Raw genomic sequence first — 24,259 nt, forward strand, 5'->3', positions numbered from 1 at the left:
GGGTAGGTGTTTAAGATGTGGTTACGAAGAGAAGGGGCGGTGGGCTGTCGGGATGGACGGCAGAGGAATGGTGTGATAAGGGAGAGAGAAATATGCCTGAGAGTAGAGGGTGTTCCCCCAGCTAATCCTGGGTTAGACACCTTACCCATATTAACCGTGGATCGGGCCAAATCAAATCTTCACCCACGTAGCAGCCCACGCCCCCGCATCGATCCACCGAAAAACTACCCCGCCGCACGTACGGATCGACCGACGCAAGGTGAGGTGGGCACCTGGCGCGACTCCCGCGACGTCGACTGCCACACATCCCACCGCGAGTCCGCGACCCCACACACACACACACAAAAGAAAACCGCGCTGTCTGCTACCACAACCCACTGACGAGCGGGTTCCCCCGCCCGCGTCGCCCTCAGGGGCCCCACCCGCCATCGACAGAGTACGAGACGAGACCGTACCGCCGCGCGTCTCATTTGCCACGACCGAATGGAGACGCGAAAAAGAGGAAAAAAAGGAAGGCAGCAAAAGCTGGCCAAGGGAGGCGAGGCCAGCGCAGTGAGAGGAAGAAGAGCCATTTTAAAACCTTCCCCTTCTCCCTCCCCCGATCCTCCTCCGCCCCCACGAATCCCCACCCCGCATTCGCCTCCGCCCCCCCCCCCCCCCCCCCCGGCGCGAGGAGCGGCCGCGGCGGCGAGCCACGAACCCTAGCCGTCTCCTTCGCCGTCCCTCTCTCTCCAGCCGTTGCGGGAGGAGGAGGAGGAGGCGCGGTTGCTGTTGGTGGCGGCTGTCGTCCCTGACGCGGAGTTCTCTCGCTAGGGTTTTTTTGTGTGTGTGTGGGGGTGGGGGGGGGGGGGGGGACGCGCGGCATGGGGGGGCGGTACCACATGGAGATGCCCACCGGGATGAGGGAGCTGGACCGCGTGCAGCAGCAGATCGCCAGCCACCCCTACGCCTTCGAGGTGAGCGCGCCCCCCCTTCTAGGTCTCTGGGTGGGGTTTTGGTGGGGTTTTGGGTCTGATTCGTGGGAGGCCGCGGTGTTTGGTGTGTGGTTGGTCGCAGGTGTGCTCCTACTTCTTGCAGGGGTACTACAACGTGCTCGCGAACAGCCCGGAGCTGGCGTGCCAATTCTACACGGATTACAGCACCGCCGTGAGGCTGGACTGCCAGACGATGAAATCCTCGTTCGGGGAGACTGTTGAGGTATGGAACGAAGCTAGCATATTCTTCTCTGCTGTATTTTCTTGCTTAGCGTCAGTAAATTAATCACCTTTGTGCTGGCCCTTGCGATTTTCTTTTTTCGCGAGATATTCAATGCAAAGATAATGTTTGTTCGTTGGACCAAATGTGTGCTATGCTGTTATGTTTTTTTTTTACTGGGATTAGAATATGCTGTGATGTTTTTATTATTGGGATGATTTTTGGTTCATGGTGAGATTTCATCTTCAATCGTTGTGTATGGTTGGTGAACAAATGTGCCATTGAGTTTTGACGACAAACAAGCAGTGGCTGTTGTGTCCGGTAAGAATTAGTGTTACGAAAACTTACCACTTACCGGCAGCAGTTTTTTTTTCTTTTTCTTTGGTATGTCTGATAGTCTGAGTATGTTTCTCTATACATCTTTTGCGGCAGGGTTGGTTTGTACTATTGATGTGGCAACTTCTGAGGTTGTTTATTTAGTCCAGGCGTTAGCTGGCTGTTTATTAATTCACCAGCTGGGAAAAAAATACTGTGGACATGGGATACCATAGATCAGAGCATTGTGGATTGGGGTGATGGAGTCCCTTTGTATTATCTGTGCATTTTATTAGTTATGCAGGGTCCTTGCTTGATGATTGTACCTGTTTGGTGCCTAACTGCTCAATGCCCTTTTATGTTTTATTTCATTTATCACTTTCTTGAAAACTGGGGTTTAAATTATGAAATCCACTATATGTAGGTTATTTTGCTTGCATTGTTTCTGTTTACAAAATATCACTATGGTATAATTTAACTTGTGTTATCATCCTTGCAAACATCGGCAGGAAATCAATGACATGATCATATCCATGAATGTACACAAGATTGAGGTTAAGACAGCTAATTTCGTGCAGTCATGGGGTGGGGCTCTCCAGATGTTGGTTACTGGCCTAGTGCAATTAAAGGACTACCCTGTTCGCAAGAGATTTGCTCAGACTATGCTTCTTGCTCCTCAGGATAATGGATATTATGTATTCAGTGACATCTTTAAGCTTATCTGTGATGAATATGATTACTATGAAGGGGCTGATTACAGTCACACTGACAACATTCTCCAGATGGATGCTCATAATACCATGACTGAAACAGGTATTGTTTTCCAACGGCGCTTTAATGAATTTCAGATCTAAACAATCTGCATATGTTCATGATCTTCTCCTACTTTTTTTTGGGCCATGTTTTTTATTACATGATAATGTTTTGCAATGTATGTTAATAAATTAAGCCCATTTCAGTGCTTGTTTTCTTTTGTAAAAGTAAGTTTTCTTATATTCTGTGAAGTAAGGTATGCACGCCACAAACGTCTTCTTTGATATTCTCTAGAGTCCAGATAATAGAAAACCTCATCACTAGTTCACCAGATTCTTCTGTTTTTTGTCGCTAAGTTTAGTCCACTGGCTACATTCTCATTGAGTACATAATATGAAGCATCTGAATAGTGTGCTTCTCCACATAAACTCCTCAGTTATCTTGTTTCCAAATATTTGTTGTGTGTGTGTGTATGTGTTTTGCATTGATGTTGTTAGAAAATTTCTCCAATGGTAACCATGATTATAGTGATAATGTTTACTTTTTATTGTTGGTTGATTCTTTAGCGTCTGATTGTATGCCTGAAGAACTTGAGGCAAAGGAAGCTTTAGCTCCTGCTGATATTGAGGAAAGGGGTCCTGCTTTTATGCCTGAAAATCATGAAGTTCAGCAGCAAGATCCTTTGGAATATGGGGTTGTGATCGACGATGATTCTCCTTCTGAAGAGCTTACTCCTTCGTTCCCCAGTTCTACTGACAGTAAACAGGATGCACCTCTTGGCCCCATTGTCCATCCTTCTGTAACTACCCCTGAGGAAGAGCCTATGGGAGAACCAACCAAACAAACATACGCTTCAGTGGTAAGCAGGCATATGCTGCCTTTTAGTCAAGTTGAATTCCTAATTTCTTTCTTTGGTTGATGTTGAACTCTTTGGACTGAATGGAATTTTGTCAGCTGCGAACAAAAGGACACCCTAGCCATCAGGCTATTCACTCCATTCCTCTCAACAAGGCCACGGCAAGTAGTGTGGAGTCACAACTGAATGGACATATGACTAAGCAGGTGCAGCCTGTGCATGAAAAAGCCAACCTGGACACCCGTTATGATGCTAGCGGCCCTGAGGATGAAGGTTTGGCTTTTGTATACAACTTTGCTAATGCTTCTGATCATTTTATTATGATCCTTTTTGAAATTGTTTTGTTATTACTACTAGCCTACTAGGTATAGGAACCAATATTGGACTAAATTCACCTAGCCCTTCTCTATTTCAACTACCCTCTGCCTTTTTAGCACTCTAAATAGAATTTTAATCTAATTTTTGGTAGTTATTCACACTTTCCTGTTTTTTAATGTAAACACAATCCCATTTTTGGATTGTTGGAACTCAATTTCTTTACCTAACCATCAATTGCCAACCCTGATTCAACATTTAAACAACCCTTTCCTTTATTGGTGTAATTGACACTTCCTGTTCTGGATGCAAGATCAAATTCCTTTTATGGGTAGTTTGTGAGTCGAAATATTTTATCAACGCCCTTTTTAGTGGCCAGCTTATGAGTTAAGTAAATTCTTACGTCGATAGTTGTTGCTAGCACACGAGCGCATATTCGGTGGTTGTTTATAATTATTATTTTCTTTCGCAGTATTTTTTGGGGCTGATGTGTTGTCATGGATGCTAATTCTTGCTTATTGCTTATTTCAAGAGTTGTTACATGCTAAACAAATTACTTTTTAATTGTGATAATACACTATTAGTTTTGTGAGTGTCTTGTCCATAGTCATTCGGCTTGATATTGTTATCTAACTTTTATATGCAATTGGTATGCACTGCTTTTGTGGGTACAGTATTCTATTGTCTGTCTTCCTGTAGCCTTGACTGATTTTTTGAACTTGTGTAATAAAGGCACTATGCACACTTAGTTTTTATTCTCGTGTCAAATATATTTGGTTGTCTATTTTTGTTTGCACTAAATGGTATGCACTGTTTATCCAAAAATTGCTGTTGGAAATAATCTTTCCTGATTTTCTGCTGTGGACCTGACTGCTGAATTATTTCTCTTGTCTTAGAAGAGTTTTTGTCAGTTTATATTGGGAACCTTTCTCCATCTACTTCAGTCTTTGATCTTGAGAAGGTATTCCAGGCTTTTGGAAGAATTAAACCTGACGGGGTTGCTATACGGAGCCGCAAGGTTTCTTGCCTTCTATGTTGTGCTCTCCTCCCCCCCCCCCCCCCCCCCCCCCATTTTTTCTTTGTTATTTGCTTCCTAATTTCATGTATTGGTGTGTAGGAGGCTGGAATTTTCTTTGGCTTTGTTGAGTACGAAGACATGTCTGGTATCCATAATGCTTTGAGGGTGAGTTTCTCTTAGTTCAGCATATGAAAGTAACCTGAATACAGAAGAGGAAAAAAGAGAGAAGATAAATGGTGCCTTGAGACACTTAATAGGCCGTGCCTGCTATACTCTATAGAATATCTTTTTATGCTAATCTGAACAATGCATAGAACATGCTACAGTGTCTGCATAAAGGGAATCCTATAACAATAGTTTTCTGGAGCTGTAATATTCTACAGCGGAAGGAGTAATATTATGCTAATGGCTGAGAACTGTTGAGTGGTGGACCAACGAATGCTTGTTTTGCAAATAGTCCAAAGCCTATGGTCAAGCATATAGTAGATGCATTGTTAAAACAAACGTCTTGATTTCTCAGTTTTGTTTAATGCATGCTGTTTAGAGTTCATAGAGCAATGAAGGTTAGTGTGCTGTAATGGTAATTAATCTGTATGATCTTACATTAGTTCTGAATGCTATATGCTATCTTGTTTTGATTAATATTTGTACATCAGGCATCTCCAATAGAGCTGAATGGCCACTTAATACATGTTGAAGAGAGGAGGCAAATCTATCGGGGAGGTGGAGCAAGTAAGTATCGATCTGGATTTTCTCATCCATATAGTTAAGCAGTTTTTTATTGTTTTGTTTAGACTATTTTTTGTACCGATAATCTAGACAACCATTTGTATTAATGCTGAGGTAGCGGCAGTAAGAAAGTAGGGTTATAGTAGAATGTGCCCTGACTAGTGATGTTTAAGCCTGAATTTGTTGAATGAGGTTCCTGAAACCTCATTTTTCTTGAGGGTATATATGGACTTCTCATTCTCTGACGCACATTATCTTTTTACTACTGTTTAGAGCGCTATAGAACATCACCTCCAAGACATTGTTATTACTAGTATGAAATATTTTACTTGCTCCCAAAGAAACATGATAAATCATCTGTAATGTACATATGCCCAGTAACTGAGTTTTTTAGTAAGCCATGTCTGTCTGTTTCCTGTGTTACCCCTTTGCTAGGACTGTTAATTCTAGTTTCTTGCTCTGCAGGACGGGGGAGAGGAAGACCTACTGACTTCTCTAGGGGTCAATCGGGTGGGCGGTATGATGGGGATTATGCTACTCGGTCAAAGGGAAATGGGTACCAAAGAAGGGTTTGACGCCAGTACGATGGCTAAAGTCAAATTTCTCACCTGCTCTGCTGGTGAATGGTTGTACCCCCTTGGTGATCTCGACATGGTGCGGTCCGGCCATATTTTTGTCACAACAAAGCGTAATATTAGGTGGTAGTCATTTTTGGATGGGCATCTGTTACCATTTTGTTGCTGGTTTTTGCCGTCGTTTGGTCAGAACAAAACCTCAGCTGCATCGACCTGGAAAGATTTCATAATGTTATCGCTGAATTGGTGTCCGTTGAGAACACCATTGAAAAGTTCTAGTCTCAGTGATATGTTTTAGGAATTGTCCTTTTGCTGCCATGTCTTGTTTCACACCGGCAGCGGCAGGAGCGATTCCTGCTTGCAAATAGCTTGATAAACCTTTTACATTAGCTTATAAAATCTCTTGTTATCTCTTAGACTCTTAACATAGTATGTTGGTTAACTGCTTCATTCTAATTTGTGCGTGGAGCAGTGCCACTTGGCTCGAGCTCGTGCACTGGGCGGCGAACAATCACATGGCCGGTTTCCATCTACCGCCTAGTCGCACGCACAGGTCTCACTCGCTAGCTGCCTTGATGCATGAAGCCATGCGCTGACGACTGATGCATGCGCCCATCTCCGTGCCATTCTCCGGCGTCCTATAGCCAGGAATGGGCGAGACTCTTCTTTTGCCTCGCGGTAGAACCAGTAATGGGCGAGACTCTTCTTTTGCCGGGCGAAACATTGAGATTCCACCGCGAGGCAAAAGCAAACAACTTTGGGGTAGATGCAAAATACATTCATCGGTTTTGATTCGTGAAAGGAAAAAGAGAACTTCATGATATAGTTACATCCAACTTCCAACCGCGGTATTATTTATTCTTCGGTTTGTAAGCACCAGCGCATTTAGTAGTAGAAAGCACAGCGCATTTAGCACGTTGTCAGCCCGTCTCGCACGGATCAAACGGCCACGGAAGCCAGCTGCCTCACATGCCCCGGCTGCGCCGCCCCGGCCACGTCCTGCTTGCCTTCTCCGAGGTCGTCGTCGTCGTCGTCGTCCTGTTCCCACAGGAAGCTGGCGTACGCGGCGAGGACATTGCTGCCAATTCCAGAAACCAAAGACAAAAAAAAAAAAAAAAAAAAAAAAAAAAAAAAAAAAAAAAAAAAAACACGCCACCACGGTTAGCGCTAAGCCATCTGATCAGTGTAATACTCCGAAATGTACTCACAGCGCCGCGGGGCTCGCGGGTGGCTACCGAGTACCGACCTGTTGTGCGGCGCGGCCTGCACGGACTTGTGGAAGTAGGTGAGGGATCTGTCCTGATCGCGGTGCACCTCCCACACCAGCTTGGCGTACTGCGACATGATCTCGCCGTCGCTGGGATCCGCCAGCATGGCGCGCGAGTAGTACTCCTCCGCCCTCCTCGCGTCGCCCTTCACCTGATCGATCATCCAGTGATGATAGCAATCAAAATTTATGAATCCACGAGTTTACGAGAACCATTGATCACACGATGTTTCACAGCATTATACCAGGTGTGCCGTGCTTGATCGATGGGTTTTTAGTACAGATATATACCTCGTGCAGGAACTGCGCGTAGTTGCGCAGGAACAGCGCGTCGCCCGGCTGCTCGTCCATCATCCTCTTGTACTGCGCGTCGAGCGCCGCCACCTTCTCGGCGTGCTCCTCCTCCACGGCGCTCATCCTCCCAGCGCCACCGTTGCCGCCGTCGCCGCCGCCGCCGGCGGTGAACAGGCCGGAAGCGATGCGGTCGATCCCGAGGCCTCTCGCCAAGAACAGCGGCAGCTTCGGCTCCCCGGGGGCCTGCTGCTGCTCAGCCTCCTCCTTCTCCTGCACCGGCGGCGGCGGCGGCGCCATCTTGTTGAAGGTGTTGTAGATGGAGAAGGAGAGCTCCGTGTGGAGGCCGGTGGTATTGTTCTTGCTACCACCACCACCGTCGGAGGACGGGTGGAGGGAAGGCAGGTGGCCGTCGGAGAAGGCTCGCCGCAGCTGGAGAGAGGACGGCGCAGCCGCCGCCGACGACGGCGAGAGGAAGGAGTGCAGGAACGGCGTCGACGAGCTCCTCAGCAGCATCGTCTCGTTTCTCTCACACCGTCTCCGCGTCGTCTCTAGCTATAGCTTGGCATCAAATTCCTCGAGATCTCACCTCCCGTGTCTTCATTTATAGTATCACATGATGGATCGAGCCGTGTTAGTTTAATCCGTCGGCATGGTTGTTTTCAGACTTGCTGGTAAGGCATTAAAGCGTGTTCAAGTTGGTGCATGCACGTGAATCCTCATCGGTTTTACAAGGAAAGAAAACCCCTCGAGATTGAGATCGGCAACGTTTGCTCGGTCTAGAAACAAAAAAAAGTTCAACCATGCGTACAAGTTCATGTATACATATCTCACGGATCTCGTGACTCTGGCTTGACCTCTCGTTTTCAACGACGAGCATACAGCCCTTGCTAGTGTGCAGTTGCTTAGCCTTTCTTTCGGAGAAGCCGCTAGATTTTTGGGCCACTTGGCCGAGATCTTATCTCGTTGAGTCGTTGGATTGGCTTGGTGACCGCGAGAACCTCGTGGGCATGGACATGCAGCTGAACGATCACCGTGGCCTCCGGTTTAGCCTACCTCCACGTGCACGGCCCTGACTCCGTGGCCGCAAGTCAAAAGGCATAATATATATGAGTACTACACGCATAGTCAAAATGCCGTGTAAGCAGCAAATGCACCGCACAAGCTTTGGAGCAAAAGGATTACTTGACACAAATCGTCATACAAAAACGACACCAGAAAGAAAATGAGAAGGCTAGCTACGCTGGCGAGAGAAAAGAAAAAAAAAAGGGAAAATAATGATCCTACTAGTGCATTCATCAATCGACTAGCGTGAAACCATTCTTGATGTACTGCAGACAAGGGAACGGCAGGTCCAGCGCGTGCTCGACCATGTTCGATTTCGACAGGAGCTTGCCAAGAACAAAGTCCCTACGGCTAAGCCCAAGCCGTGCACCGCTTGCTATGGCCCTGTCACGGCAGGCGACGAGGGTGATGTTGCAGAGCCAAGGGACGGCCGCTGTGAAGGCTAGCCCGAAATGCTGCTTGTACGCCCTGCAGACCTGGGAGACATGTTTGCCCAGCGGAAGAATGCTATCCACAGAGGAGGTTTTCTCCACACCAGCAACAGATAGCTCCGAGTCAGAGTGTAGGTTCACCACCACGGTGCCATGGACAGGGTGGACTTTCATCTCAAGGTTCTTGAGGAATGTTCCCTCTGCGTCCCAGAGCTTGCGAGGAAATATGTCGTCGCCGTCATACGCATCGATGAAGACCAAATCGTATACATTGCTGTCGTTTGCGACGAAATCTTCAGCGTCCGCGATATGGAGGAAAAGCCGGTCATGGATGCCTCCCCACAACAGCTCATTGCCATTGGCAGGCTTCGTGGGCTCCGGTGGTAACCCTTTCACAGGTAATGAGGGGAAACCCATAGAATCAATTGAAGCTGAAGCAACAACTGGATCAATTTCCACAATATGAACAACAGCACCTGAAAGAGTCGATATATGATCAAACATATGTATCAAGTGCAAAGCTACAGAATTTGAAGTTTAGACTCCAGCAAATTAAGAAAATCTGGCAGGACAAAACCACTGAGTATCAACAATCTGAATTCAAGCAGTTTTGTGAAAGGAATACGCTTTTTATGAACTAATAGAAGTTGGCAATTTTGCAGTTAAACAAGTTAGGTGTAGCTTGACTACAGACTGCAGGAAGCAAAGTATCGGAAAACTGAAATTTTCATATGTGGTGTACTAGCTAGGGAATGAGCATTCTTGAGGCTAATGACTATATTTACCTCTGAATTTTCTAGCCAAAACCAATGGTAAGCTGCCACCACCATGGCCAATACAAAGAATTTTCATATTGTTCTGTCCAGAAACTGCTTGATGGAGATCATAAGAACAACAAGGTAGTGCTGTCAACCCTGCTGATACCATACTCTTAACATCTGTAAATACCTTCTGTCAGATGTGTAATATGGTACGGAAGCAAAAGATAAAATGCAGAAGTCAACCCAATTGCTTTACTTTATCATTGAAGACTTTGATGCATGTGCAGGCAACCATATTATGATGATAATGACATCTAAGTAACTTGCACTTGCAATCTTGTAGCAAATAAATAATCAGGGGAATCATTTTACTGATATCATTTGACTACCACGAAGTATGTGTACACTGTGTATTTGTGTTGTGCATATGAATGGATTTTTCTGTGTTGTGGATTAACAGATATAAATGATACCGTGAAGTAAAACCTAACACTGACCTATTATGGTCATCAATATTTCGTCAAAAGATTGAAGTGAACTCACAAGGAACAGCCAAACAATGTGGTTGCTGCATCAAGTACATCCCCGTGTCACCCGAAGACCTGTAGCAGGCCATTACTTTGGCAACACTTTGCCGCGTATGATCATTGAACCGCATTACTCGCCACTGGTAACCTAGTATCTTAAACTGGTTGGCACCAAATGAATTTGGATATATTCTTGCGTTCCTTTCTTGAAGCCATCTCTCTGTTACTGTCCACTCGTCACTGGCCTGAACCGCACAACAGTTAGTCTCAACATGAATGCAAAACAGATATCATCAATTCATCATAAAAAGCTAAATCATGGCTAACAAGCTAGAACTTTATTAACGGTAGAGCTTCCACAGTGATTGCTGAATAGACCATACTCCATAGGCACATCTAGATTAGGAGAACAAGTGTTGCCATTGACCTAAACGCTTTGCCCGAAACTGGAACTACACCAAAACAGCAAGCTTTTGACTGAAAACAGCACGATTGCAAAAGCCCGATCTCTACAGAGAAATCTGAGGCCTAAGTTGCAAACATTTGAGGAACGGAGGCTGTACTGTCTCGCTAACGAGTTCCTGTCCCCGCTTCATAAGTTTTTCAATCCTTTCCTTTCTCCGGCCCCAGCAAGGAAGCAGATCAAGCCGGAAAACAGAGGCGAGGTTTACCGGGCGGGATGCGGGGTACGCGGAGACGGAGACGACGCCGTTGCCGTGCTCGGAGTGGCGGCGGAAGACGGTGTGCGCCCCCTCGCCGGGGCCCTCGTCCTCGCCCCACCACTCCCGGTGGTAGGACCAGTCCCCCTCGTCCAGAGGAGGCTGGCGCCGAGCGCCCGCGGCGACAGAAGCCGGGGATGCCGCCGATGAGAGCCGCCGAATGGCGCCGCGGGCGCACCTCGACGCCGCCGCCCGCAGCATAGTGTGCTCGCTCTCCCCCTTGATTGCGCGGGCGTGTCCTGTTGACGGCGGCGGCGAGAGCCGGTGACCCGCACAAGGAGAAGCCCACAGGAAACGGCCCAAAAGCCCCCGAAGTACAAGGGCCCAATCCTCCTGGGAAGCTGAGAATGATTCAACTGGACCTCTACATGGATGCTTGACATTTGTCCACTCACCAACCCTATTCCATTGCTACCATATGTAGGAACTACCAACATTCAAATGTCTTTACATGTCCTCTAAAAAAAAGTCTTTACATGCAGAAAATGCATAAATATCTTAAATTGTTTCAGAAATTTGAAATGTACCAATAGAAATTTTGGGACTCAATAAATTGTTTCAGAAATTTGAAAATGTACTGATATGAAAGAGAAGAAAACAATGTTTGACAAATTTGAATATGTACCAACAGTATAAAAATGTTTCAGAATCAGAAATTTGTAAAATGTACTAAGAAAGAGAAAAAGGAAAACGATTTACTACCAACAGAAAAGAAAATAAATAAATAATGGCCCATGCAGGTCTCGAACCTGCGACCTTCGCGTTATTAGCACGACGCTCTAACCAGCTGAGCTAATAGGCCGAGTTGAAGATTTTATAAGCTACACACTAAAAAGAAACATTAACTGCGCATGATTCGATTTCCCGACCTCGCAGGCCACACGCTAACAACCGAGCACGAGCAACATTGCGACGCCAAAATTTCTGGCTCTCATAGATCACGTTAGTAACCGAACAACGTGACAATTAACCAAAGCACACGCGCGAGCGTGCGTTGGCTAGATGCATAGTCGGCCTTGGTGCTCGGTGCAGAGCCGATCGCTAGTCAATGTACGCAACCAGCCACCGCTCTACCGGTCCGCGGCCCAATCACGCCAAGTACAGAAGTGAAGAGGATCATAATCCGCAGCCATCGCGCGCCGCAAGCACAGCACCAGGAGAAGATTGATCCGATTGAAGTGCAAAACCGTGCAAGTAGCTAAACATTATTCGCGCATATCGCATCCTCCACACGTTATTCTTATTTCTCTTGCATCAAGATACAAAGTTAATTACAAGCAGACACGACACGCATCTGGGTGTTCTTTTGTTATCACCCAGAGAGAACACCAGACCTAAGCCGGCAGGCAGAGCACCGTTGCATGTCCCCTGCGTCACAGGCTCGATCTCACACCCACAGACCGATCCAGTAGCTAACTAAGCTAATCTAGGACATCTTAGCGTGCTGCTCCCGCTGCATCGCCACGTACTCGAACAGGCTCCCGTCGTACATGCGCCGGATGGCCTCCCTCGCCAGGTACCCTTCCTCGTCCCTCGCCAGCACGTACAGGATCGTCCACTCCAGCTTCGCCGCGAACCTACACACACGTCAACAAAACAAAACCAATTTCAGTATCATCTGTCAATTGAGAGTACTGCATTGTCTATTTGAACACATCTGGTGTGTTAAAAGACTGATGATGGCTTACCATCCGAAGAGATCGAGCACTTCGCGGTTCCCCTCGGTCATCTGCCACACCTCCCTGTAGGTGAGCCTGTCAGGGGACGTGCGCGCGTACTTGCTGAAGATGTTCTCGAAGTTCACCGGCATGAACCTGCACCCCCACGAAATGTTCGGATCAGTATTCTGGGCAGCAGCGAGACTGACGAAATTCAGAAGAGGATGTATGATTACCGGCCCTCGTTATCGTAGGTCCCAGAGTCACTCCCGTGCTTACTCCTGTGGATGTTGTGGATGTAGATCGGGAAGAACGGGGACGGCAGCCAGCCCTACAATGATCACAGTTCAAAAAAAAGGAGTTTGAGATGCTATCGCTCAAGTTATACCCAAGATCGATCAGCTCACTCACAGGCAGCGTGGGGTAGCTCATGGACACGTTCACGACCAGAGCAATGAGGAAGGACATGATCATGTTGAACCCAAGCGCACGGCACCCTGCAGGTTCCGTCAGTGCACCGATCATGCATGCCATTTGATTGCAAGATGGCGATCAAATGAATGTTAGTATAGTAACTCATTTGGGTCAAATATATACTGTACCTTCGTAGGTTTCCCATGGGTAGATGATGCCGTTGTCGTCGCGGTCGAAGAAGGCGACGTGCTGCTGCAGTACGCTGAGGTGGTGGTGCTCGTGATCGTCCGTCGTGGTTCCGTCTGGGTGGTAGATGTCCGGCGCCGCCAGCGCTCTCGCAAGATCTGATCATCAAACAACGAGAGACGCATGCATCTTCAGCTAATTGTATTATTGTTGAAGTATTCGAACCATGGAGAAGATGTGTACTAGAGAAGGCATCTCGCATTTGTGCTTACATGGCTTGGGGACGTGTTCCTCGAGGTCGCCGCGGACGGGGCGCTCGACGGTGACCGGCGACTGCAGCGCGACGATGGTCAGCGAGTCCTTGGCCTCCACGCCCGACACGCCGCGCATGTCCCCGACCTTGCGGGCTGCCACGGCGGCGCCGCCCCTCCCGTCAGTCGCCCTCGTCGCGCCCGGGGCTTCGGTGCCGGCGCGGTCGCCGTTGCGCCCGGCCTTGGTCGTCGTTGTCCCCTGCATCCCTCCGCTTCCGCTTGGCGCGGCCCAAACGACCGAAACACACTCGATTCCCTGTGAAGAGCTCGTAGTCTTTTGAGAGATCGATGAGATCGACTAGTCGCAGTTGCAACGTGTAGCGGCGGTGCAGGAGGTAGCGTCGCGGCCGCGGCGGGGATATATAGGACGTCGCGATGGGCGCGTGGCGACGTGTCCACCGGGAAGGGCACGGTGGCGCGACGTGGGCGCGTGCATGGCGTTCGGAGAGTCGCGCGGCCGTAACGTGTCGCTCGGTGGACAGAGAGGGGAGCGTACGTCGTCGTGTCGCGAGTCTTCGTGTTTCGGTTTCGGCATCACGCCTCCTCGGGGTACGCCTCAGAAAGCCAACAGGTGGGGTAGCAATCTTGTCCCATCCGTCACGCCGACCCAGAATCCCAGATGGTACAGAAGCAGGGGACGTTGCCTCGTTGCACTTGCACGTTGCTCTGTATCGCAAGTCTGCATCATTGCAGGTAAGGTTAAACCATGGGCCGGGCCCAATTAATGAACGAGCTCATATCATGTAGTAAGAGAAATATGGCGGAAAAAGTACACCGAATGTCTCTCAACTTGTCGTCGAGTTACAAAATCATCCTTAAACCACAAAATCAAATAGAACGCATCCCTCAACTTATAAAACCAGTACAAACCAGTTCTCTCAGCGGTTTTTGACTCCGGGTTTATTTGATGTGGCAGCTGACTCAACGTGGAACCCATATGGGTCCCACATGTCGGTCTCTTGTTTCCCTCCCCTTATTGAATAGCCTCCGTAGACCAAGTCCACATACCCCTGCCTCTCACTCCTTTTTTTTTCTACCTGCCTGTCGCATAGAGAAGCACCAGAGAGAGAGAGTTGACGGGCGATGGTAGGGAATAGCCAGGGGACCATGACCCGGTCGGCAGCGGAGGGAGTAGATGGATGTAACGCTCCGCTTTTCGTGAGATGTTAAAAACTAATTCGCCAAAATCCTATATGCGAAAATTTCGTTATTTGTGTGAGAGTCTAAGTTGTGCCAAGATCTCAATTCAAATCTCCATTGTTGTTCCCTCCCGTCGCCATCAAAATCCTCCACCTCTAAAATGTCAATCCCGATTCATCTTCTAAAGTCAAACATCGAAATTCAATCCCGTCCTTGAAATTCCTTGCCAATATTTCTCTCGATTCCGAGAATATCAAATCCCAACCTTGAATCCCTCCCTGTCTATCGATCTATCTACCTGTTCATCTATCTATCTACCTATCTATCCATCTATCTATCTATCTATCTATCTATCTATCTATCTATCTACAAGTTATCCATCGGTTCGTCCGTCTATCTAACAACCTTTGAATTCCTGTCCCAACTCCAAGGATGTAAATCCAAACATATCCCAGCCTTGAGCTTCAACCTCCAAGATTCCTCCTTTTTCCTCTTTCTTTGGAAACCTCCCCAAATAATTCTTCGGGTCTCCAGATACAAAACCAATTCGAAAATATTGAGTTTTCACTTTGATCTCCCTTCCTTGACTCCACCATATTCCTATGAGTCCAAATATCAAGTTCGAAATTCAAATTCCAAATCTCAATCCCTTTGGAATCGATCTCCTCGGCAAAAGTCTATTTTCCCTCCCTCTTGGTCGTTGGGCCGATTCTTCCTCCCTCGGCCCATCTCCCCTCCTAGCCTTCCTCTCCCTCCCTCTCACGTGCGCCGCACGTGCCTGCTCAGCCAAGCGAGAGAGAGGCAGCGCCTCTCTTCTTCCTCGCTCTCTTCTCGTCTCTCTCCCTCTCGCCGCTCCCCGCCAGCGCTCCGCCGATTCAAACCGCCACCGCCTTCGCTCGTTCCCGCGCGCGCTCTCGTCGTGGTGGCCGACCGCCCTCGGTCGCCGTCCGCCCTGGCCCGCCTGCGCCGTGCAGTTGCCCATGCCCACTCTGTCGTCGCCCCACCTCTGCGCCGTTGTGCGCGTGCGTCCAAGACGTGGAGGCAGGGCCTCGGCTCCCCTCTCTTGCATGCTCTCCCACCTCCCTCTGCTCGCCCAAACCGGCAAGGGACCGAGCTCCTTTCCCTCCCCCTTTTTGCTTTTTCCCTTCCATCGCCACCGTCACCTCCTCTGCGCGCGTGACCACCCGCCAGCTCGCCCCTTGACCGCCTCGTCCAAGGTCGGTTCCTCCCCCAAACCGCCTTCCCCGTGCTTTAAAGCCCAAGCCGAGTCCCCCTCCCCATCCCAATCTCTCTCGTTTCTCTCGTCGCCACAACCGCGCCATTGTCGCCTTTCCTCTGCTCTCGCCGTCGCCGTCCACTGCCAAGCACCGGGGAGGCCGATGCGTGCGAGGACGCGTGACGCGGGAATCCGGGCACCCTCCTCCTTCCTCATCCCCGGCCCGAGAACGGAGAGCTCGCTCCCGCGCCGTCGGCCGCTCGACACCGCGCCCGTTCCGGCTCGGTAGTGCCTCCCTCCCGTTCCCCTTCCTCACTCGCCCTCTCCCTCCCTAGCTCACGTGGTAGCTCGGCTAGCCTTCCGGTAGTTCGTAGAAGCCGCCCCAAGCCCCGCCGCCGCCTGGCATGGCCTCGCAGCCATTACCGCCTGCTCCCGGAGGCTGCCGTCGTCGCCAGCCCTCCACGGTGCCGCTCCATCCCATCCGGCGCCGGAAACGGGTTTCCCAACTCCCTTGGGTGCTCCCACCGCCTTGAATCGACCTCTCGTCTACTGCCGCCGTTTCCCCTCTTTGCTCGCCGCCGGCATGCGCCACCGCGATTCGTCGCCGCCGGCCTCCCTCCGGTGAATCCGGGCCGGTGATTCGCTCCCTCTTATCCCTCCCATCACTCCGGTGTCCTCCCCCCTCCCTTGAATCCCCGTGTGTTGCCCCGGCGAATGTCGCCGCCGTCCGCCGTCCATCTCGGCCTCCCCCTTCTTCCTCCACCCGCCGGCCCGCGTGGCTGCCACGAAGGCGCCTCGTCGGCGCCAGCTCGGCCGGACCGGGTCAAGCTGACCCCAGTCAGCCGCTCCCTCCGTCCCCCGCTCGCGCGCGCGGTCTACCGCAAGCCGTGAGGCTGCGCGTGGGCCCGTCGTCTCCTAGTCCTCCGTGCACCGCGTCGTGCACCACTCCCCCTCCCGAACCCCAGCGCCGCCCCCGCGTGCGCCTCCCTCACCGTGAACCAGGCCGCCGCCATGCGGGCTCCACCCGGGACCCCGCGAGGTGAACTTGGTCCACCGGACTGCTCCCTCTCTCCCGGGCGCCCCTAATGGGCCACCTCCTCGCGCCCGCGCCGGCCCATTTGGTTCGGCCGAGCCGCAATAGCCTTCAGGCCGCGCCCTAGCCGCCCAAAGGAAGTCTAAATGACATCCCTCTTTCCTTTTCTTTTCCAAGGGATTTAATAAATCCTTTTCCCCCTATTCTATAAATCAATTCCTTATTCCAAAATTCTATAAATCATTTCCCTTGATCCTGCACGTGAGTGACAGTCAATAATATTCTTGAGAATATTATTTCTATAAATTTCATAAATCAATTTCCCCTTGTTCCACAAATATCTTCCTTCGCCCAGAAATTCCACTTAAACTTCCAAAATTCATATATCTCGATATGTTCGTCCAATTGCCCCCGTTCAACTTCCAATAATTCCGTAAAATTGAGATCTATGGCACTATTAATTAGTCTAAATAGGGTCTTTCTTTTGGTCTTTTGGTTAGGTTTTCGATTGTTTGCATATAGTCGCGGTTACCGGATTTTCGTCGATCGTGGATTTCTCGAAGATTCGTGAAGCTCAGTGAAGACCTTGAGCAAGGCAAGTCACCTTTGAACATCTTGCACCTATAATTTAAATCTAAGTATTTCTTTTCCGCAAATATTGCATGAATAGGATTTACATAAGTAATTTGGCCGCGGCTTAAGAGATAGCCTGCCGGCCCCCAAATCCTAATTGCTGCAATTACCCTCCTTGAATTATTGAACACTTAAACCTCCTTTGTCAGCTGTTGTGCTTCGATGCATGGGCCATCAGGCACACGCATCGGAACACCTTCCCTCAAATTTAAAATATCCAACGATTGGTAAAACTTGGGGTTTTACAAAAGACTTGGAAAAACCCGACACCTGGGTAGGTGCTTGCGAACTAAATGAATTTCCAAAATCGCAGACCGGGGGATGTACCGGGAGTACGGTTTCCCGCTCTTGCACTAAGGACCGTTTCCTTGGAATTTCATCCGAACATAAGACAAGTGCGACCACATGGGTGTAATGGGACGCCCCTGGCTGAGTAATTAGCTAATCAGGGGAGCCATGATGCCAAGAGACATGTGAATTCAACGGGGTGGTGCCGGGGAGAACCCCCGGGTTTCCTGGCACAGTATGGTCTGAGACCTAACCTGGTGTTGGTCTGGGACCCCTCTCGTTGGCATATGATGAACCTGTGTCGGCTTTCGAAATGCCTTGTCATGAAAGCCTCAAGGTCTCCAGACGTGGCCGTTCTGCACGGGCTGGGTGATCCGGGTTAGTAATGTCGTGTGGGTAAAGTGTACCCCCTCTGCAGAAGTTAACAAACTATTCGAACAGCCGTGCCCACGGTCATGGGCGGATGTGAAGTGATTCCTAGTGTAGTTTTGTTTGACTACTGTTTTGTGAAATTGCTATTGTGGAATGGGATCGATGTTTGGAAAATATGTGGCTGATGGGATCAGTTAGGCTCGGGTGGCCGTTTGAAAGCTGTTGCCGGGTGCCAACCTTGAATCAATTCAAAGACTGATACATTGCACATACTCAGACTGGACGAGACGCACTGTCTCATCTGTGTCATTTGAGAAGCACTCACTTAGTTGTTTCAAAAGGAGTTTAAATAAAATCAATTTCAAAAACAACAGCCTTCACTTGAAGCCTGCATTAAACACTTAATTCCCATGGCTTGCTGAGTACGAAAGTACTCACCCTTGCTCTCTCTCTCTCTCTCTCTCTCTCTCTCTATATATATATATATATATATATATATATATATATATATATATATATATATATATATATATATATATATATATAGTTCCTCCGCCTTGAAGAGAAGATGAAGTGAAGCGAAGATTAGGGTTTCGTCCTGGTTCCCAGTCGTCGCCTATGGTGTTGGGTGTTAGTTCGTTGGTTCCGCTGCTGCTGTTGCTGTTGGTGTTTACTCGTCCGCGTCATCGGTTGTATTCTCGGGCTGTCCTGAGCTGCAACTTAAGTTAAAGTAAATAAGTCCTCTATTTAATTTAAGAATTGCAATGATTCATATTTGTCACCGTGGGTACCAGCGCTATGTCCTGGGACTGGTACTGTGATCGCGGTTTCGTAGGAAGCGGTTCGCGCCGTTTTTCCTACGACACGCTCCTATCAGGTGCCGTTGTACGGCGGTGCCAGATTGGGGTGTGACAATGGAGGAGGAGATCCGGTGTTCGGCGGTGTGGTGGCTCAAGCGACGGCGGTGCCACGAGCCCGCCAGGCTGCGGTGGCGAGACGGAATCCCACGGGCGGTGATGGAGATTGGTGGCGGACCTCTCCCTGGAGCAGCGCGAGCGGAGGTGGACGCCAAGGCCGGCGCAGACGGGATAGACCGGCAGGAGTCGGCGGCGGGACCGGCGAGAGTGGTGGCCAGGCGGTCACCGGGTATCGGCTGACGGTCCAGGGACATTGAGGTCGACCGGACTGGGGACGGGCGCCGGCAGCTGCGGCGGATTTCTCTCGGGGGCGAGTCCGCCTCGACGTCGTGGCTGGAGTCTAGCCGTCGCTGAGTTCCTGTTGATCAGTAGGACCATATTCGCCCACCGCACCATCACCTTGGGTAGCCTCCGCCGTGCCACTCCCTGTCGACGCCGACCCGCCTCCACCGGTCGTCTCTACCGCCAGCGCCGGGGGTCGACAAGGAGCCATGACAGCGGGATCTGGCACCCGCGCCGTCGGCGACAGCAGTGGCGGTGGCGTGGGTGGAGGCCCTCTTGCTCCCGCGTCATCGCCGCCTGTCGCCACCACCGTCGCGTCGTCGCCTGTCGCCGCCGCCTCGCCACCGGACTCCCGCCTCCCCACCGGCCTCCTCCCCACCCACCGACTGGGTTGCCAGTGAGAAAATAAGAGGAGAGAGGAAGAGAGGTGGAGAGGGGAGGGGATGAAGAGGCTAACATGTGGGGCCCACGTGGGTCCCACGCTGAGTCAACTGCCACATCGGATAAAACCGGAGTCAAAAACCGCCGAGGGACCTAATTTACACTAGTTTTGTAAGTTGAGGGGTGTGTTGAAACCGGTTTTACGGTTCAAGGATGATTTTATAACTCGATGGCAAGTTGAGGGACCTTCGGTGTACTTTTTCCAAATATGGCAGGCTAAGGAAATTCTTGGTCCAACCGTTCAGGTGTGCATTTTGCAGCCCATGGTCCCATCGATGCCTCGTTAAGGCAGATTAGTCCCAATAGATAGGTTGGTTGGATTAAGTTGGATGGAATTTAATAAACGTGGAATTGTTTTTTTTAATCCCTCTCAAAACTATTGAGAAAAATTAACCGAACAAGAGAGAAGAACTCTGGGTAGAAATATGAGATATATAATATACAGAGTTACATGCCAAGGTAGGGGACATCCCATTTTCTTTCAATTTTTAAGGAAATAATAATTATACAAAATTAGTGAATATAACGCGCTAGACTTACATGACACTCATCCGTATTAAAATATAAAGGATTATATCCTTTAATTTTATCTCATAATTAACGGATTATATATTCCCGAGATAATTTATTCATTGCATATATCATCTTTTGTACTTTTATTCCCCACCCACGATATTTTCTACTAGAATATTTCCCTACCAGCTTTTGTACTAATTTATTCTTCAACCATTACATTTTATACCCATAAGTTACTTGAAGTTTGATATTTTACCTCATAAATCATTTTTGTTGCAAATGCCTATACACCTACTTAGTTCTGTTGCAAACTGAATAATACGTGGGCATTTACAACAAATTGATACATGAGATGAAATATCAAGTTTCAAGTGATTTATTGGGAGGATTTCGCAATTTCCCCTTTATACTATGCTTTGTCCTTTTTCCACTTTCTCACTTTTGAAAAAAAAGGGAGCATACTCTCTTCTATCATCCGGTGGAGGGAGTACTAATCAAAATACACATTTAGTAATGCTTACCTTTACTTCAATCACAGAATTTTATATGTCAATCACACTTTCAGGTTACAGACACATTTCAATAATCACATGGATAGTACATAATGTATGTTCCAACCGGTAAACCTTATTTCCATTGTTTTTTCAGATGGACAAACATGATGTGGCTATAGCTATAGTCCACACAACAACACACACAAGCAATCAAGCACATCCCAGGTCCCGGGACGATGAAATTAGGAGGCTACTTCTGCTTCTCATGTGCCTCCCTTCTCTGCTGGGCAATCGACTCGAATAGGCTCCCATCGAAGCAGCGGCGAACAGCCTCCTTCCTGAGGAATCCTTCCTCATCTTTCGCAAGCACGTAGAGCAATATCCACTCCCCCTTACTCGCGATCCTGAACGCACACATGCATGTATTTACACCAGCAATTCAGCATGCAGAGGTAGGAAGCATTCAGAGAACGAACGGCAAAGAAATCGCTAGGTAAGTATCGTTGCTGCATATATAGGAGTGTTGATCAGCTGTTCTCACCTCCCAAGCAAGTCGAGCGCCACCCTTTGGCCTTCGGTCATCCGCCAGATATCGCCGAACGTGAGCTTGTCCGGCGCCGTGCGGGCGTTCTTGCTGAAGATGCTCTCGAAATTGACCGGCATAAACCTTTCGTAGTTTCAGGACAAAAAAGGCAATGAAATGTCACCGTGTAAGTACTGGATTATTACAAGTCTACAACAACTAGCAGTGTGCAATGGGTCGACGATGGTTTACCTTCCCTCGTTGTCGTACGTCGAGCTATCGCTGCCGTGCTTAGCCCTGTGGATGTTTTTTATGTGTATAGGGAACAGGAGAGATGGTATCCAGCTCTGCACGGTCGATCAAATTTTCAATGTCTAGTGCAGAGAAATGTATACCATCTTGGCATCTTCTTGGTAGAAACCCCAAAAAAAAAGTTACTTTTGGACTTACTGGCAGAGTTGGGTAGCTTAGACCAACGTTTATGGCTATCGCCAAAAAGAACGAAACAATCACGTTGAAGCCCAATTCCCGTAGTCCTGTGTAATTTTTACACCTTTTCATCAAACATTTTGTACCCCTCAACAAGTAATGTTCGGACTAATATTGTGAAGGTGAAACGGAGATACCGCCGTGACAACAAAAGAGACGTATGAATACTGTAGAATATGATTCTATCGGGCTGAATGATCTTCCGATATATACAAATATTTTATTCGGCTGAACAATAATAGCCGTTTATTTTTTTTTTCCGCAGCAACAATGGAGCTATATGTTTTGTAGTATGTACCTCCATAAGTTTCCCATGGATAAACGATACCGTCGCCATCCAGGTCGAAGAAAGCCACATGCTGCTGCAGCACACTCATCTGCCGGTGGTCACGCCCCTCGGTTCCTTCAGGATGGTACACGTCCGGAGCAACCAGAGCTCGGGCCAAATCTGCTATCAGAATCGTTGTTCAGCCGAATTCAGAACTAGAACTAGATCGACAGACAAAACTAAAGCTGTAACCGATCTCATCGAGGCAAACAGATACTCACAGGGCTTCGGAATCTGCACTTCCAAGTCCGCTCGGACCGGCCGTTCTCTCGTCACCGGCGCCTCCGCCGCCACGGACGACAGCGCATCGGTCGGCGCTGCCTTGCTAGCCGCCTCCTCCGCCATAGCGATCTCGATCAGTAGTCGGTTTAGCAAGATGCGTATATACTGGTGTAACCTGTGTGGAATTCTCGCTTTGCAAAATTGCAAACGCCCGGCCCAGCAGCGCCCCTGTTCTTATACGCGAGGAGAGAGCAGCATGGACGACGACGGTGCAGCGTGCAGGCTAGCTTGAGTTGCAGCATGGAGGCGAGCCAGTGTGCCTGGGGTGAACACGCAAAGTACGTGAGAGCTGGCGTGTGTCGCTAGCTGTGTTAGCGGTGTGCGCACACCTGGAGCTCTCCCGTTCTCTCTTCCGTGCTTCGTCGATGTATGAAGTATGAACGGGAGACGCATCGGATTGGATTGACGGATGGGGGATATGTGCACGTGTCACGTCGTTATCGATCGATCGGATCGCGGACGCAAAGCGAAAGGAGAAAACGGTGGCCGTCTCTACCATTTTGCCACATGCGTGAAACTAGCAGTAGTGATGCGGGGACCGCACCAGAGTTATCGGCCGGCTAGCTTGCGCGACGCGACGTCGCGAGGATGTGGTCGATGCGGAAACTACAGGAACCGTCGCGTCGCGTGTGCGCGCTTGATGCGGAAAGCACCGGAGAAAACCGTGCTTTGCTTTCTTGGATCGCGATACGTTAACCAGCGTGTGCTGCCGCACCGTGACAACTTTGGCTACAAAGCCTACCGGAGGCAACGCGCGCTCTGCCTAACGAACCCACGGATCATCATGACTCATGAGGTGTAGCCGTGTAGGTGTTTGTGCCACGACGCCGCGGGTTCTGGCGTTAGTCGCGCGAGGGATATGCCAGGCGCAAAAAGAAATGCTCGGCTTCACGTTTTTTCTACATTTCGCCCCTTGGCGTTGGGAGAAAGATGGGAACCACGGCACGATGCGTTGCAGCCTTGCAGGCTTTGCAGCGCGTGGTCCAAGTTAAGTGCGAGTTGTTTCGGGGAGGCAAAGCAACTGGGCTGTCAATTGAGTTTTGGCGGCGGGTGAATAAGATTTTCTCAAATGGCCACCACTGCCAAAGGAAAACGTACACCGAAGGTACCTCAACTAGTCATCCGGATACAAAATCGTCCTCCAGATATATATGGTCCCTTAACTATACAAAACTGATTAAAATAGATTCCTCGACGGTTTTTGACCCCGGTTTTGTTTTACGTGGCAGCTGAGTCAGCGTGGGACCTACATGTCAGTATGACACTCTCTCTTCCTCGGCGAGCCGGCGAGGCGACGGTGGTCGCGACTCCGGCGGTGAAGGGCGGTGGCTGGCCCGGAGCTCGGCGGGGCGAGGCGGAAGAGGAGGAGGGCGGCGCCGCGACGACGGCCGGCTGCGGCGGTGGCGGCCGCTGTGGCCGGCTCCACGGCGGCCAAAGATGGGACCGGGGAGGCGACAGCGAGGAGCCGAGCGCCGCCACTGCGCTTCTTCCTTCTCAGCGGCCGGACGCGCCGCCTCGTCGCCACGTCGGGAACCTGGAAGCGGCGGCGTGTTGGACGAGTAGTCCTCGTCAATCCGGAGGCGGAGCGCGTGCGGGGGCAGCGCGGAGAGGCGGAGCAGGAGCGGATGGAGGCGGGACGGGTGGGAGAGCGAGGCGGTGAGCGACCCGTCGGGGGTGACGGCCACCGCGCCACGACCGCCTCCTCCCAACCGAGGCGGCGTCTTCGCCGACCTCCGCGCCACCGCCTACTCCTCCCAACCGAGGCCGTCGCGGCCTCCCCCTCCTCCTCCTCCTCCTCCTCCTCCCCGCCTTCGCCTTCCGCCACCGCGGCCGCCAGCCGCCTCTCCCCGCTCGCGCGGTTCCTCCTCGACGCGTTCCGCCGCCACCAGCGTTGGGGCCCGCCCGTCGTCGCGGACCTCT

The 24,259-nt window shown here is 49.9% G+C and overlaps 5 protein-coding genes, 1 non-coding gene and 1 pseudogene across 6 annotated transcripts; 2 read left to right on the forward strand and 5 right to left on the reverse strand.

Annotated features, from left to right (window-relative positions):
- The first annotated feature begins 677 nt into the window (after positions 1-677).
- On the forward strand, positions 678-6,178 carry LOC127770649 (nuclear transport factor 2-like). The gene is made up of 9 exons (XM_052296446.1): positions 678-956; positions 1,057-1,197; positions 2,019-2,322; positions 2,829-3,121; positions 3,217-3,391; positions 4,330-4,451; positions 4,551-4,616; positions 5,108-5,183; positions 5,646-6,178. The coding sequence occupies exons 1-9, from the start codon at positions 864-866 to the stop codon at positions 5,753-5,755; spliced, it is 1,380 nt and encodes a 459-aa protein (XP_052152406.1). The 5' UTR covers positions 678-863; the 3' UTR covers positions 5,756-6,178.
- Positions 6,179-6,523: 345 nt separating this feature from the next.
- Positions 6,524-7,910, reverse strand: LOC127770650 (uncharacterized). Its single transcript, XM_052296447.1, has 3 exons — positions 7,314-7,910; positions 7,002-7,174; positions 6,524-6,833 (listed from the first exon to the last, which is right to left on the reverse strand). Exons 1-3 carry the CDS (start codon positions 7,827-7,829, stop codon positions 6,695-6,697), a joined length of 828 nt encoding a protein of 275 aa, XP_052152407.1. The 5' UTR covers positions 7,830-7,910; the 3' UTR covers positions 6,524-6,694.
- A 531-nt stretch (positions 7,911-8,441) lies between these two features.
- LOC127769796 (uncharacterized) lies at positions 8,442-11,084 on the reverse strand. The gene is made up of 4 exons (XM_052295433.1): positions 10,769-11,084; positions 10,114-10,342; positions 9,595-9,747; positions 8,442-9,285 (listed from the first exon to the last, which is right to left on the reverse strand). The coding sequence occupies exons 1-4, from the start codon at positions 11,015-11,017 to the stop codon at positions 8,612-8,614; spliced, it is 1,305 nt and encodes a 434-aa protein (XP_052151393.1). The 5' UTR covers positions 11,018-11,084; the 3' UTR covers positions 8,442-8,611.
- Positions 11,085-11,544: 460 nt separating this feature from the next.
- On the reverse strand, positions 11,545-11,618 carry TRNAI-AAU (transfer RNA isoleucine (anticodon AAU)). The gene has a single exon. It is a non-coding gene; the product is annotated as a tRNA-Ile (tRNA).
- Positions 11,619-12,074: 456 nt separating this feature from the next.
- Positions 12,075-13,698, reverse strand: LOC127771806 (peroxygenase-like). The gene is made up of 6 exons (XM_052297743.1): positions 13,347-13,698; positions 13,077-13,232; positions 12,886-12,971; positions 12,711-12,805; positions 12,505-12,630; positions 12,075-12,393 (listed from the first exon to the last, which is right to left on the reverse strand). The coding sequence occupies exons 1-6, from the start codon at positions 13,588-13,590 to the stop codon at positions 12,243-12,245; spliced, it is 858 nt and encodes a 285-aa protein (XP_052153703.1). The 5' UTR covers positions 13,591-13,698; the 3' UTR covers positions 12,075-12,242.
- A 5,283-nt stretch (positions 13,699-18,981) lies between these two features.
- LOC127770882 (uncharacterized) lies at positions 18,982-19,994 on the forward strand (annotated as a pseudogene).
- A 735-nt stretch (positions 19,995-20,729) lies between these two features.
- Positions 20,730-22,676, reverse strand: LOC127771360 (peroxygenase). The gene is made up of 6 exons (XM_052297252.1): positions 22,279-22,676; positions 22,028-22,177; positions 21,691-21,776; positions 21,493-21,587; positions 21,259-21,384; positions 20,730-21,121 (listed from the first exon to the last, which is right to left on the reverse strand). The coding sequence occupies exons 1-6, from the start codon at positions 22,400-22,402 to the stop codon at positions 20,968-20,970; spliced, it is 735 nt and encodes a 244-aa protein (XP_052153212.1). The 5' UTR covers positions 22,403-22,676; the 3' UTR covers positions 20,730-20,967.
- Between the last annotated feature and the right edge of the window lie 1,583 nt (positions 22,677-24,259).

Source organism: Oryza glaberrima, chromosome 4, assembly GCF_000147395.1.
Source record: "Oryza glaberrima chromosome 4, OglaRS2, whole genome shotgun sequence".
Classification (NCBI taxonomy): Eukaryota; Viridiplantae; Streptophyta; class Magnoliopsida; order Poales; family Poaceae; genus Oryza; species Oryza glaberrima.